This window comes from Phalacrocorax carbo, chromosome 16, assembly GCF_963921805.1.
Source record: "Phalacrocorax carbo chromosome 16, bPhaCar2.1, whole genome shotgun sequence".
NCBI lineage: Eukaryota > Metazoa > Chordata > Aves > Suliformes > Phalacrocoracidae > Phalacrocorax > Phalacrocorax carbo.
This window is the reverse complement of record NC_087528.1, coordinates 140,129-155,287: the sequence shown is the minus strand read 5'-3', so window position 1 is coordinate 155,287 and position 15,159 is coordinate 140,129. Positions and strand designations below refer to the sequence as shown.

General features: G+C 52.2%; 1 protein-coding gene across 5 annotated transcripts in view; it reads right to left on the bottom strand.

Moving 5' to 3' along the window:
* SEPTIN9 (septin 9) overlaps positions 1 to 15,159 on the bottom strand; it is a 143,289-nt gene that overhangs the window by 48,339 nt on the left and 79,791 nt on the right. For all 5 annotated transcript variants that reach the window (XM_064467445.1, XM_064467450.1, XM_064467449.1 and 2 more), the window contains one exon: positions 11,640 to 12,299. In XM_064467445.1, the coding sequence (XP_064323515.1) occupies positions 11,640 to 12,299 (660 nt within the window). The remainder of the gene's footprint in view (positions 1 to 11,639; positions 12,300 to 15,159) is intronic.

Genomic DNA, 15,159 nt, shown 5'->3' with positions numbered 1-15,159 from the left:
CATTTCCTGCAACGCATTGCTCGGCCCTTCAAATATTTTCAGACTCAGTGTAGGCTGTTTTAAAACCAAGCCTGGCAGCTGGAAATGCGAAATCAGGAGGGGCTTGTCGAGGGAAAATTCAGTTTGCGAAACCTATCCAGTCCCCACTGCCACAGAGCAGTAAAATAAATATTGCCACAGGCAATAAAAGAGAAAAATTAATTTTGCATGTCTAAAAATGAGAAGGAAAAGAAGAAACTCAAAACAACGTTCTCTGTGACCCTCCCAAGGGACACAGCACTGTTCCCCAGCAGAAAGCCACAGCCATGTCCCCCCTTGTCTCTGCAGCCCACAATTTGAGGCTTTCCCAGCTTTGGTCTTTCAGTGGAGCCCAAGTGATGGCTTTAGTTTGCTCAGCCTTCAAACAACCATCCCATAGACTGTCTGTCCCACAAATGGGCTGAAATAACCCCAAACAGACCCTTCCTGCTCCTCTGAGCGAAGGAGAGGCCAAATACTCATTCCCCGAAGCTCCACAGAGCAATTTTGGGTCATGCCAGGGCACAGCTGGAAACCCCACGGAGCCAGGTCAGCAGAGCTCAGTCCCATCCCCACATCACCCTCTCAGCAAGGACCAGTCCTGGAGCAGCCCCATCCTTTCTCCCCCTGCCTGAGGTCACGCGTGCAGAGGAAGGGTCCAGCCCTTTGCAGCATCCTGAAAAGCCCCTTCTCCAGAGAGGAGGACCCTAGCTGCACTGCCCAGGAGTTTTCAGACAGAACGGGACCGAGATTGAAGGCTTTTGGGCGGAGCCTGTGCAGAGCAGGAGCAACCAGGAAGAGGAGGGAGGTAACGCTCCCTTTTCTGCTTGCTCTGAAGCTAAGGACAGACATAGCCAGCAGCACAAGCCTGGGGATCTTCACAGAGGAGATGCAACATGAACCGGGCCAGGAGCCATGGGGCCAGGAGGGCAACAGGGGCAGGCTCTCCTCTTGCTTCTTTGTCTTCTGCTCCTCCCCGTCATAACCCATGCTCCTTACTGACTTCCTCTCTAACCAAACAGGGATTTAAATAAGGAGCTGGTTTTACTGCACTGTCTGAGCTTCGGAGATGTGCCCAGGTGTCACCATGGAGGGGATGGCAGGGAGGTGCCACATGGTGATGGAGGGCCCTGGGGCAGGAACAGCAGGGTACATTGCTGCTGGTGACACCAGGACTAGCTTCAGCCCCAACACAAATAAAAAAACCCAAAAAACAACAAATCCCCCAGGGTCCAAAGCAAACACAGGCTCTGGTGAGATGCTGGATGAGGATGGCCAAGGGGGGTGGCAGACAGATGGCAGCCCATCACCTGCTGCTGTCCCTGACTGCTCCAGCCCACACGTCACATGTGAGCACTGGTTATCTCCTCCCAGCTCTTCTTCTCCAGGTGACATGCATGGATATGTGGCCTTGCTACAGGGAAACAAAGCCAAGCCCCAGGGCCCATGCAAAGACCTCTGCTTTGCCGAGCTCCCACCCACAAAGTTGCTCCTTTGCAAGACTTTTCTGCCCAGGCACAAAAGCCACAAAGCAGAGAGGAAACCCCAGAGCTCCTTCAGGGCGGCAGAGGAACCCTTCACCTCCCAACCTCAGGGCATGCATTCCTAGGCTGTAAATAAACTTTCATTTACTACACAAAGTGGGGCAAGGAGGACTATTTCCCCATGCAATGATGGGAGGAACATGAGCATTATGGCAGGATCTCAGATTTCACCTGACTCCACAACACAACTCTTGGAGCCTCACTAGGAGCCAGGGCATGACAACACCTCTCCTGTGGCCACATCCCACCCAAGTCCTGCTTATCTCATCACTTCCAGTCCAAACAGGAACCCCTCTTGGACACGGCTCTGCCCAGCCACCCTATGCCCAGGACCACCAGATTTGGGGAGAGCACAGCTGGAGCAAATTCATATCCCACAGAGCAACACAAAACTAAGGTCCATCCTCTGCAGACGAACCATGATGGATCTAATGCTGCCCTCCAGGACAACTCCAGTGCTCCCAGCACTGATGTGCTGCATTATCAAGGTCTCCTCCACATTTCAGAGTGCCTAACTACCTAAAGCCTGGGCATCATCCACAGCACTCAATTGCATCCTCTCGTCTTCTCCAAGGCCGCCAAAATGGGTGGACGTGGAATCTTGGGGACAGCGTGACCCCATGAAGGGCCTCAGCAGGCTGTGAAATTGGCCTCCCACTTCCACCCCCTTTATCTGTGCATTGGGCTGCAGGAGGAAGTGAGTTCAGCCAGAGTTTGTCTAAACAATTATGTTTTATCAGAAAAGCTGCTCAGATCTTCTGCTTTTCCCAGGACAAATCTGGACAACTCCAAGGTAATCTCCATTCTCCTTCCTATCTGCACAAGATGGAAGCAGGGGAAGAGGACACGAGACAAAGAGCATCCACACACTCCGCCAGTGCCTACTCTGCCAGTGCCTGCTCCACCTCCCTCAGTGTCAGCAGTCTCCAATGCGCATAAATCAGGAGGCAGCATCCACACCCACATCTGCCACACACACATCCAAACTTTCCCTTCCAAATCCTTTCCTTCCCCCCACTCCAGACTACAGGGTTTTCAAATTCAGGAGAAAGCAGACTGAAGAGCACAGTTGACTGGAGAAGGTTTTGATACAGAAACCATTTGATACCTTCCCTCTCCTCCTGGACAGCTGAAGATCTCTATCTTTGTAGACCCCTCCAGTAAGCTGGGCAGAGCAGCTTCTCCCATCCTGCATGATCCCACTGCGCCTCTGTGACCAGGACCAGCAATTTCCTTATCACCAGATGAACCTCGAAGAAGAAAGGACTCAATGCAAGGACTGAACCCATGGCATTTTGCCATGTTCACCAGCTCCTTGTTACAAACAGAGGAACTGAAGCGGATAGAGGGATTCACCGAGGACAATTAGCAAGTGAACAGCAAAGGCAGGATCCTGACTTGCCATCCAACCTTCTGTTGTCTTCTCAGTGCTTTCCTGACTCAGTCCCTAAATTTATTTCCACTACAGATGGGAGTGAGTTGCCAGTGAACACCCTAAGTACACCATGCATGCGATGGAGGACAGCAACCTCTACACGCATAACAGCAGGAGCCTGCACATTTGTGGCTTCGGAGACTGTAACCAGGGACTCATCCTGTATTTCCATGTACCAGAACTGCAGAGAAGGGTTCAGAGGACACCACCACTTTGGTGCATCAGTAGAGACCAGCACAGCCTCCCAGATCAGAGTAAATAAAAAACAGAGTAAACAAAAATTCCCATCCAGAGCAATAGCATGCAGGGGAAGCAAACACAGGCAAGGGCTCTAGCCGAAGCTGGATAGGGCAGTACCTGCGATACCCCTCCAGATCTACCCATCACACATGAAATATGTCCCAGGTGCATTCATGCTGGAGTTGAAAGCAACAAAATACAATTTAAGACTTGTGAGTTACCATACAGTTGTAACTGAGAAAGCTCCTAAGAAAGCTTATGTATCGGTAGCTTTTATCACTGCCTTTTCCTCCTAGGCACCATACCCTTTTGGATTCCCATCTAATCATCCTTCCCTGAGATTTTCCCAAACTGAGCTCTTCTTTGAGGGTTGGAAGGAATGTCTGTCCCACTCCATGCACAGCAAGAGAGGAGGAGGGGGGAGAAGAACAGAGCCATTATAAAAAGCTGAAGTACTATCGATAAGCATCAAAGACACTCTAACCCCTGCACTTAAATAAATGATTGTCCACAGCAACCTGTTTGCAGAACAACCTGACACAAGACCAGGTTTGCTGAGGGGCTGTCAAACACTACTGATAACAAGGGATTAGTGACTTGCACAGTTCTGTCCTGCTGCAACATCCCTTTCACCTCCATTTCTTTGACTCTGGAAATAATATAGGAGGGTAAAAATTGTCTCACCCAAATGGAGACACTTCCAGATGAACTGATTGCATAGGCTCTCTTTACATTCAGCAGAGAAAACCAAACCCTTTGAGGACACAGTTCACACCAGCCTAAGGGAGACATGCACATGATAAAATCAAGTGCAGACATCTCAAGCGAGACAGGGTGAATGCCATGCAGTATGTACAGATAAAGCCATGTGCAAGGGATCCATTGGGAGCATTCCCTGCTCATAGATGGACAAAGGTTGAATTCACAGAGAGACAGAACGAGGTAAGTACCCAGCTCCCACTAAATATTTTTGAGCTCCTTAGAAACACCAGCCAGGGACCACACTAGAGCTGCACTATGGACAGCCCCTGCAGACCTAGAATTCAGAGAACACTCAGGGCTGGTAAGACCACCCAACTCAGATGTAACCTGGACACTGTCCCTTACATTGAAAAAACAAAACATAAATCTAAGGTTATGCTCATATCTGCTAGACCATCATTTTCACCCCTGTTGTACAACTTGTCTTTGCTATGCAAAAACCAACCGCTTCCACACAGAAAAAACTGAAAATCCCCATGCTGTCGCTCCTAAGCTGGCACAGCAACCTTTGATGGCTTGTTAAAATTATTTGCTTTTCATAAATGCATAAACATCTGCAAAGTTTTGTTGTTTGCAAGATGTTTTGGACCAGACCCTTTGGTCCAGCTTCGTCTCTAAATATGTCCAGTACTATCTTCATGCCAAGATAAAATGAAACAATTCAAGACACTGAAATATTTATGTGCATGACCCTATAAAAATCCAGGGAACTTCTACGCAGAGACCCATTCAGAAGAACAACAAAACGAATGGGCCAGATTCAACTAACCCAAAGGAAAGCAGCCCTCTCCCCAAGTCCCTCGTTTAAAACCTGTAACAGATGTAAGAAAAATTGAGCCCAAAGAAGTCTGAGCACAGGCTGCAATCCAAGACCAGCTGCTTCTTCCATTTATAGCCACATTTACTTCAGCTTCTTCGTAGCATCTTGGACAATACAAAAGCATCTCTGTGCCTGTTTGTTTGCTGGAGGAGTAAAGAACACAACTGGCTTGCTGTCAAGTCATCTTTTTTGCTCACAACAATGTTTGATCTTCTCAAAACAAAATTATCTCCCTATAATCTCAATTCAGTTCCTCAAGTCCTCTTACACAGTTCATAGAGTTGGCACCGTACCCAGCCTATGGTGTTGCTTCAACTACTGGCCAACAGAAACATCTCAGGCAGGGACAGATGTCTAGAAATAGTTTAGAAGAAAATTATTTCTTAACTACAGAAGGTTCATCACCATTGCCATCGCTTCCCTCCCTCAGCAGACAGCAGAGAAGTCACAAAACGAGTGGCCAGGCCTTACTGCGGGAGATCAAAGCAAACTCTTTGTTTTATCTTGGTCAAGATAATGGATTTTATTTGCCTTATCAGCCTGTAGGATGATTAACCTAAATGTGAGAAAGCTTGAAGATGCCAAAGGAGTTGATGGGTGGGGAGTACGTTCCCCAGCAGAACTACCATGGGCTCCAGACACGCAGATACCGCAAGATAAACAGAGCAGCTCTTGGGCCTGGTTCGTACACACGGCCCTCAGCCAGGGCTGCATTCCCCACCGCCTTCCAGTGTCACTTAAACATACGCAAATCCAAGGGCAGGCAGGAGTACTCACCTGCAGTTCCCAATGCAGCAAAGGCACCTCTGTGCCCAGGGGCTGCCTGGAAGGCAGCAGCTGCTCCAGTTTGCATGCGTGGAGGTGCAGAGCCACGAGGGCCCTGCAGCTGCACAGGGTTCACACCCGAACACAGCGAGCACAGACTCATGAGCCTGCAGAGAGCCAGCACTCCAGGTGCTGTGCAGTTGGCCACCTCCTGCCTGGATCAGGAGGCTTTGACCTCTACAGACACATTCGGCTTTAGATGATTCCTGCAAGGTTCAGGAAGTGATGACATTGATGCACAACCTATCCTGCAGACCCAACCTAGCAACAGAAGAGACCTGCCACGTTGTTGAGCCTAGCGCCAGGAGGGGTCTGCAGCTCAGCATCCATGGGTTCACCCTCTCCTGGTCTCAAGGGACGCGAGGCAGGGAAGGGAAATGGGAACCATAACACTTCCTATGGGAAACTTCCTTTGCATAATGAATCACCACTAGGGAGATCACAGTGCTTTTACTATGGGCCCTCAGGGACTTCCAACAAGGGAAACAAATTCTCTCTATGATTGCACCTGGGTCTGGCTGCCTGCACTGGAGACTGGAGGCAGGCAGGTTCGCTGCCCAGGGCGTATCCTGCATGGCTGGAGCACCCACATGGGACCACGATGGCATCCACAGAAGCTGCGCCCATGCAGACACAAAGAAGGGCACACGTGAATGCCAACATGACCGGAGCTGAACACGATGTGATGAGTTTGGGAACAGCATTCCTGGGGGGCAAAGATATGCAGCGGATGAACCATTGCATGTACATCACCTGGCCTCCTTCCAACATCCTCGGTGCCCAAAATATGCTCCAAAAGGAACTGAGGTGCGCTGGCCGCTTCCTGCACAGCCAGGGACAGAGAGCACACAGGGAGGGGGAACGCAGAAAATGCCCAGCCCCCACCACTGCCCGCCCCACACAGGCAGGAGGCCATGCACTTGGTGTCCCACATCAGGCAGCATCTCCATGATGGGATGTGACTGTCCCACACACACACGCTCCCACTCCTTCATCCCAAGTCACTAGCACTGCAGGTCTCAATTTTTCCAGATTATCTCATTTTTGGTACCTAAGTTCACAAACTGGGACTCTGTGTTTCTCACTCAACCCCTCCATTTGGTATCTCAGGCTGTAGACACTTTCCTGTTAAAAATAACAACAACAAAAGACTACCCGTAATCTAGCCCAAATGTGTCAGCTGCTTTTAAGGAAATGTTTCCCTACAGCTTTAATCTCTTTGTACAGTTAAATTGCTGTGCAGCTCAGGGAGCTGGAAACGATTACTCACTCCGTCTCCACTTGGCCCTGGCCTCTTCATTGCAGGGAACGTTAACAGTCATCCAAACCCCTCTAAACCCCCAGCTCTAGCAAGACAGCCCAGCCCCTCGCTCAGCGTCACCCTTGCAGGACAGCACAGAAGAAAAGTCGCCCCAAAGCTCAAGTGGCTTCACTTCTCCATCCCTGGGTGTCCATGGCAGGATGCAGGCTTGAGGCTGGCTGGGGGGGGCACCAGGCTGCAGCCTCCACCACAGCTTCCCCAGCACACAGCAATACATCCCCAGTTTTCAGATGCGGCCTTCACAAGGAGATCTGTGGATCTGAAAGCTTGCCCCCACCCCCACCCTTTGTTGTTTGGGTTTTTTTTTTTTTTCCTCCATTTTAGCTCAACTCTGCAGGAATCTCTAAAACAGCAAGTTCTAAAGAAAAGGCTTTCCATAGGGGTCCAAGGATAGAAAAAGAGAGTGAAAAAGTTTAATTGCTTCACTATCCTGACGTCGTCCTGCTTGTTCTGCAGCAAAATAGAAGTAGGCACCTTGCTAGTTTTTATGAGGTGCCTGGCACCCCACATAGCTGTCCCAAAGGAAGGCATCAGGTAGCAATGGGAGAAAGACTCCAAAAAGCTGGAAGCTCAGAGATGGTTCAGACTGTTTTGCACATCACCATGGATCAGCACAGAGACACGCTTCATCCACGCTGATGGATGGGATATTGCAGAACGTCAAGTCCCTGTCTTAGGTGAAGCTTCCTTATTCATTATATCTGCCTTGATTTATCTAACCAAGCTCCTGAGCAACCTTGCAAGAAAGGACCATGGGGGAGGAGAACTGTGGCCCTACCAGTTGCCAAGAGCAGGAAAATGGGGCAATGGCAGGAGCAGGCAGCAGAGCCGCAGTGGAGAGCATGCCTTGCTGGCAGCGTGCTGTCCCTGCGGCCCCAGGCAACGTGACCACAGCAGCTTGTGGCAGAGACAAAAAGGATCATCAGATCAAACCAGCTTCCACTTCTCATCCAGGATCACTTCTCATCTGTCACCTGAGATGCCAGAAATGAGCCTTCACCACAAATACAAAGAGGTTCAGATTTGGGGGGAGCAGACAGAGTATTAAACTGATGTGGAAAACATTAACTTTTCTGGGACCAACGATGCCTTCGTCCCTGAATCCAACCACCACTGGGTTGCAAGGAACGACGGGAGAACATGGCATTCAACCACACAGGCCCAGCATCAGCAATGGAAAGCACCAGTGGAAGAACTTGCTCAGGCAGGAGGACACAGCAGTATTAGCCATGACGGGCTTGATACAGCTCTTCCCAAGGACTGGCCTGTCCCACATCCAGCTTGGGAGGAGCCCTCAAGATCCCTCCTTTGTGAAGGGCCAGCAGATGTCTCCAGATGAAGTATTGCTGCTCTCACGATTCCCCTTCCCTCTCATGAGCAGCCACGCTCAGCCTGCCACAGTGGAAAGGAGGCAGGAGGGGCTGCCACCCTGCCCAGGGCCACAGGAGACGTCCCAGGCAAAGCCACTGCTTCAGAGCAAGCCAGGGAGGAAGAAGAGGGTCAGAAGCAGGAGGCAATGGGGCTGACCAAGCCAGCACCCCGCTGGCTGCAACACCAGCAAGGGTCACCGAAGCAGGACCCAGCCACCCCACCCAGCCCCACAAAGGCAGCGGGAGGGCAGCCGGGGGCACAGCCACCTGCCTCAGCCCCCTCCTGTCACAGCGTGGTACCACGGCAAGGAACAAACTCTGGCCACACAGGTGTGGGCACTGCACACCCTGCTCAGACGGCACAAGGAGGGAACAGTCTCAGCCACCAGCTCCAGCCTGGGCCAGCGCTCCAGGGCCAGGAGCAAACTGCTGCCCAGGGCAGGAGCTGGGGAGAGGCCATCACCACCCACAGCCAGTCATACTTGGATGTTAAGATTTGTAAGTCCTACACAGTGAAGACAGACTTCCGCAGCCCCCAGGGCTGCAGGTTCAGAAACAGCACTTCCCTTCACATTTTTTTTAATATTTATTTTTAATTGCTTGTGCCTCTTTCTGCCCTTTGCATGCTATCTCCTTGCCTACACCTGCTGCACAATCCTGCTCAGATTTCTCTGGACAACTCTGACTATAGCAGTCCACGTTGCCCAGTCATCCCATCACATTTCCTTGTCCCAGCTGAGGAGCACCAGCCACCTTGGGGACACGAAGTCCAGCTTTGCCCAGGATGCTGGTGCAGTGGTACACTGCACCTGTGATGCGCACCCATGTCTTGTCTCCCTGTCACCAATGGCCCAACTTAATGTTAAACACACAGCAGCGCAGCGAATGCTCCCCAGGGAGTGCAACAAAGCATGAGAAGGATTCAGACATGGAGAAGAGGAATGGGGAGGAACATTTCTTGCTCTTCTGCCTCATGAAGAACAGCTCCCTGCCCTCCTCCCACCTTGAGAACCATGGCTCCAGAGCACGCTCAGCCCACACCACCAGCAGTGCCATCCTAACAAAGCTCAGCACTTCAATTACTCCTTTCCTTTGTGGTTTGCTCCAAGCTGATGAGCTCTCTGTGATTGCCCTTCTCCAACCGGCCTCTTCCTGCACAACACACTCTCCTGCATACCTCCGGCAGCGGGACACGGGGTTAACAGGAAGGCCGCTGAGCCCTTCCAACTGGTGGAAGGCAAGTCCCAGCTCAGGGCTGAGAGCAACTGGAAGCAGCTGTCTGCACCCCCTCTTCAACTGTTTGCACTGGAGAGCCACCCAGCAACAGCATCGAGGAGCATCCAGTGCCGTGGGAGCATCTCTTGGGTGCCCCAAACCCTGGGAGCAGCAAGAGGGAGCAAGACTTCACGCTGTGTGTTACCTCTGCTGCAGGTATGAGCCAATGTTTTCCCCTGGGGCGTTGTGGTAGGACCAGAGCTGCAGTGGAGCTGGCAAGCTTCAGCAACATCCACAAGGCTCCCTGAGGGTCCCTGCGCAACCTTCCCAAAAATCCTCCCTGTGCTTACACTGGTGACAAGGAGAGATGCCATCCACCACCCAGCATCCCAGGGAGGAGCACCCTGAACTCATCCTGCACAAGAGCAGCCCGGGGCAACCTTGAATCATGGTGATGGAAGAGGCTGGAGATGACTGGGAAAGGTACACAGGCTCTGGCAGCGACTCTGGGCTCTACGTTCATGCTGGCATGAAGGAACAAGATGGAGCCCTCCCTATCCCATCTACTTTTTCTCCCTGCTCTTCTTGGAGGCATTTAGACTGAAAGCCCCTTTTGTACCAGTACCAAGAGCTGGCTCGCTCTGCAAGGCGGTCCCCAGACAGCTGGACTCTTTGGTAAAACTCATCCCCAGCAGCTGTCCCAGGCTTCTGAAGTCCTTTTTGATGCAGAGGGCCCTTCCTCTTCCCCCCAGGCAGCTGGGGGATTCAGCAGCTTAGACGGCCTTATGCTCTTAAAGTGCCCAACCATCTGCAGTTCAGAGCTTGGAAAGAAGCTCAGAGCAGCCACCCATGGGAGAAAATGAGCCTCCTGGGCACCACAGACATGGTGGCTGGGGACAGAGAGCCTGTAATGGAGATCCAGGCTGAACCCCATCACTGGGCTGGGCCTTAGAGCTCAGCCATGCCCAGCTAGAGTTGGCCCAACATGCTCCCTGCTGGAGCTGTTTGTCCAGTCTTTAAAACCCAGCTCAGAAAAGCCACACCTAAGCCATACACATGCACAGTGAGAGAAGCCCACTCAAGTCTTACAGGTTCAATATCAGCTCCACCACTGACTCCCAATTTGACTTTAGACCGTTCACACACACCAAAACCTGGCCTCTCCAGAGACCCCGTTACTGCCCTGTGACCAGGGAGAGGAGATGGAGCAGAAGACCATCCCACAACGGGTGAGACAAAGGTGCGTGGTCCAACTGCGGGGCCAGGCATGGACCTCCCAGGTCCCGGCTTGGCTACTGCATGCCATCCCACAACCCCCAGGGAGAGGCACAGGCTGGGGTAGGGACGTGGTACCCTCCAACTGACCACGGCATCCCTCACAGGCGAGAGCTCGTGGGTGATGGGGAGTGGAAAAATAATTAACAGCCCAGAAGAGGAAAACAAAAAAGATCTCCAAAACATTAGGGATAATAAATGATGTCTGGCAGGGGAGGGAAGGTAGCTTTAATACGGGTTTAATCAACAACAAGATAGAGCTAATACAAGCCAGGGCTCCAGTTTAACAGTGGCTCTGGTCCACAATTTTATTAGACTTTGGATCCAAGGCCAAAAAACCCTGACTCCTGCTAATGAAGAGGCAGTTTCTGCCCCACAACCATAAGCAACAACACTAAACAACAGGCCATCACAACAATGCTTCCACAACCACCGCCTCTCCAGCACCTCAGAGGCTTTTCTAGATGCTGCACAGGTGGGTGGGTCCACACACAGGGCCCAAGCTGGCAGCACTGTCAGCTTCTGCAAGCACCCAGGCTTTTGACGTTTTCTTTTTTATTTCATTTTAGGCTTGATAGCATCTTTTATACAAACTGACAGCTCTTTCAGCCAGGATAAACCCACAGATAACAGCCATGTATGTAGACACATCTGAGCACAGATCCAAGACCAGCCAGAAAAAGCATAACCACTAGAGCTGAAAGAGCAGCACGCAACAAACTGCATCCCCACGTGGGCTCTGAGCCCACAGCAAGGGACAAAGGCAGGTATCAGCCAGAGCCTCACCCAAACAGCTGCCCAGAGCTGTACTCACCTTCTTCTCTCTTTGACAGGCTCTCCATCAGCACTGGCTGCAGCTTTGGCTCTGCCTGGGGAGGCTGGGTGGTCAGAGGAGGCTCCGAGCTCTCCACTTGCCGTGCCGGTGGGGCTGGGACCTCAGCAGCCTTTGCTACCTGAATTTCCACGCGCTTCGTGGCTGTGTCAGGCACAGGAGCATTAGCCGTCTCAGCTCTCCGCTGGGGCATCTCAGGGATCTTTGATGCTGGCGCCTCTACCCTCCGGAGACCCAGCTCCTGGGGCTTGCCGAGGGTGATCTCAGTCCTCCTTGGAGTAGGCTCTGGGGGTTTGTGCCCCAGCACATCTGCTCTTTTGAGGCCAAACCTTGACAACCCTGAGGTGGAGTTCTCCACCTGCTTGGATGAGATGTCAATGGAGATTTCTGTTCTTCTGGATACTGGTTCGGGCAGTTTGGGTCCAGAGAGCTCCACTCTCCTCAGAGAGGGCTTGGGTGATCTTTGGCCTGTGGGGTCCGCATGTCGGGCAGACGGCTCCAAATTCCTGGTGCCAAGTTCCTGAAACTTCTGTGTGGAGCTGGACACAGTGGACCTGAGGAGGGTGTTCGGGGTCCGTCTTTGTGGGGTGGAAGAATTTGAAGACTGATCTACCTCCTCCACCTCAAAAGATCTTTTCAGAGCTGAAAAACATCAAAAGGAGTTCAGAATTTAGTTACCATCCACCTGAGCATCTCAAGAGAGGCTTACAGACACTGCTTGAGGCTTGTAACCCCACTCCTGCTCCTCCACCTAAGGGTTCATAGTCCCATTTAAAGCAGGTGAGGACTAGGGGCCAGGCTCTGCCTCTTCAGACAAGTTACAAACCCAGTAACAAAACTGGAACCAGAGCCAGGAAATTCAACCCCTGTGCATGCTCAGAGGGGAGCAGAGGGCCCCACCGTGGCATGGCAGAGCAGAGCAAGCACGGGACTTGGCAGCAGCCAACAACCCACTCCCAGCACCTCCCTTTTCCTCTCGTATCCGAAGGATGAGCAGATAACACAGGCTTTCCGCTGAGCACTGCCAGAGAAATCCAAGTCAGGAACATGAAAACAATCCCAAGAGAGCATCAAATCCATATAAATGCAGCAATAAAAACAAAGGTGGCAGCCACAAAGGCTCATATCCTTGAAAACAATCCTAGAGATCACCTGGGCCAAAGACTGAAGAGCTCTCAAAATATTGACACAAGACCCTGGTGCAAGGAAGGGGCCAACTGGGACGCCTTCGGGACATCCTAAAATCTGAACACCATCATCCCCATTTTACCAACAGGGAAGTCAGGAGGCAAAGAGAAATGGATGCAACGTCAGATTGAATATTCCGATTTATGCGTGAAGAGGCAGCAGAGTCCTGCCTTCATCGAGCCCCAGCACCATGCAGGATCTGCCCCCATGGTCTTAGCTGCAGTAAAGCAGCACACAGGTCAGCCCCACACAGCAGAACAGCACTCAGACGCCCATCATTCGGCTCTGCCCGTCACATGGTCCCTCAGCACACAGGGCACCCCGGTCAGGCAAGCTACCTAAGAATGAAACCGCCGAATGCCTCCAAGCCAGGAGCATGTCTAAGGAAACCTGATGGATGCCTGTGTCAGATCCTCAGCTCAGGGGCACAAAGTGTCACTGAAGAAAGCCTCCATCTGTGGAGTGGTGCTCCCATCCCAGCCATGCAGTCAAGGGGCAAGCAGCTGCGTGATCATGTCCTGGCTCATGCCTGGACATCCACATGTCCCACACACAGCCCTTCCCACCCCACTGAAGCCAGACCTCATTAAAAGAGTAGATGCCCTTAAGCCGAGCCGACCCCCTGCTCTGCACAGGAGCCAGCCAGGTGGAAACAAAAGGCTGAACTTCATAGGAAGCAGGGAGAAATACAGAACCGCTGCTGAATCCCATCCAAATGCCAAGGGCTGCCCATAACCCTGTGTCCCCCGGTACCCAGCCAGGCATGGGGTCGGGACAAGATGAGGAACAGGCCTGGGGTCCCAAAGGAGCCCCCATGAGACTAGGCTGAGCCAGTGTGATGACAGCCATGCTGCTAAGAACCAGCACAGGCATCAGTAATGGGTCCACCATCCTTTACATCAACAGGATAATATCAGTGAGATTCAGCCTTTAAAAACCTGGGCTTGAGATCACACAGGATGCCAGGAGCAGCGGTAGAGACTGGAGCACAGCCTTCCCTCGTCCAGGGTTGTCCACCCACCTCCTGGCCACCCCTGGGGTGGAGCTGGAGAAGAGCCACTGCACAGGAAGCGCCTCCTCTGCTCCACTGGGCTGCTCTGACCCCCCGGGCAGGGCCAGGGGGTCTGGGGACCCTCCGTCCCTTGGACACATCCGTTCGCCGGAGAGAAGCCATCTGGCGCAGCTGGGTCCAGCCGGCAGGACGGGGGGGCCGTCCACGTGGCAGCCGCCCCAGCTCTGCTCCGCCAGCAGACTGCAAACACAGCTGCTGGCACCCGCCGCCCCCCGCTCCAGGCAGGGCCGCAGCAGATGCAGCTGCCTCCATCCTGGGAAGCAGGGGCTGGGGTCAGCGATGGCCCCTCCAAGGGTCCCAAAGGTGCTGGTGAGGAAAGTCCGACCCTCAGAGCTGGGGCTCACATGTCAGACAAGCCATAAAACAGGGAGGCACACAGGGGTTAAAGTGTTAGGACACAGGCTTTAGGCTGCTTTCCCTTTTTTGGGGGGAATACACAAAAACTGCTAAATATAACTGCTAAACCAGACACAATGGGCACTGCAGACCATCACCTGGACCCTCACCAGGATGCTCTGTATTAGTGACCCTGCAAAAGCCCCTCTATGCTGAGACAGACAGACATGGGCACAGACACACATCCACGTCCCCCAACTGTGGTTCAGAGCCTGGCACAGGAACTGCCAGGAAGCCACGGCTCCCAGCGAGTGGCTCCCAGCTGACGTGGGCAGGGAGGGACACAGGGGGCAATTCACCCTCAAAAGTAGCCCGATGGAAACAGCACCATGGCTGCTTTATGGCTAAGAAGAGAGGAAAGCACTGAAGCACAACACACAGCATCCACCATGTAAAACTCAGGAAGGGCCTGCCCCATGAAGTACACTTAGTGACAAAATGGTCTATCCTGCATCTCAAAAACATTCAGGCATTGGTAGGAGGAGGGAGGAAGGCAGTAAAGAAAAATAAAGATTTTTTTTTCCTCCATTTTATCTGCTCTGTTTTCTGAATCCCACGGAGCCCTTCCAGCCATGTCACCACTCACTTGCAGAGTCGAGATGCTCTCTGTGGCAACCTCTGCCCTGTGGTCTGTGCATCTTGTGCACTGCAGGTCTGCATCTAAGCCTTAGTTATCAGCACCCCCAGAACAATTAACTAAAAAAAGGTCCCACACTTGAAAGCTGTTCCAACATGGCCAAAACTCAGGTCTCCAAACTGAGCTGCAGCTTAGACTCTCCAGCACAGACTTCTCTACCATTTTCCTTCTCCATCACACCCTTAATCCAGAAAAGAACATTTTAGCTA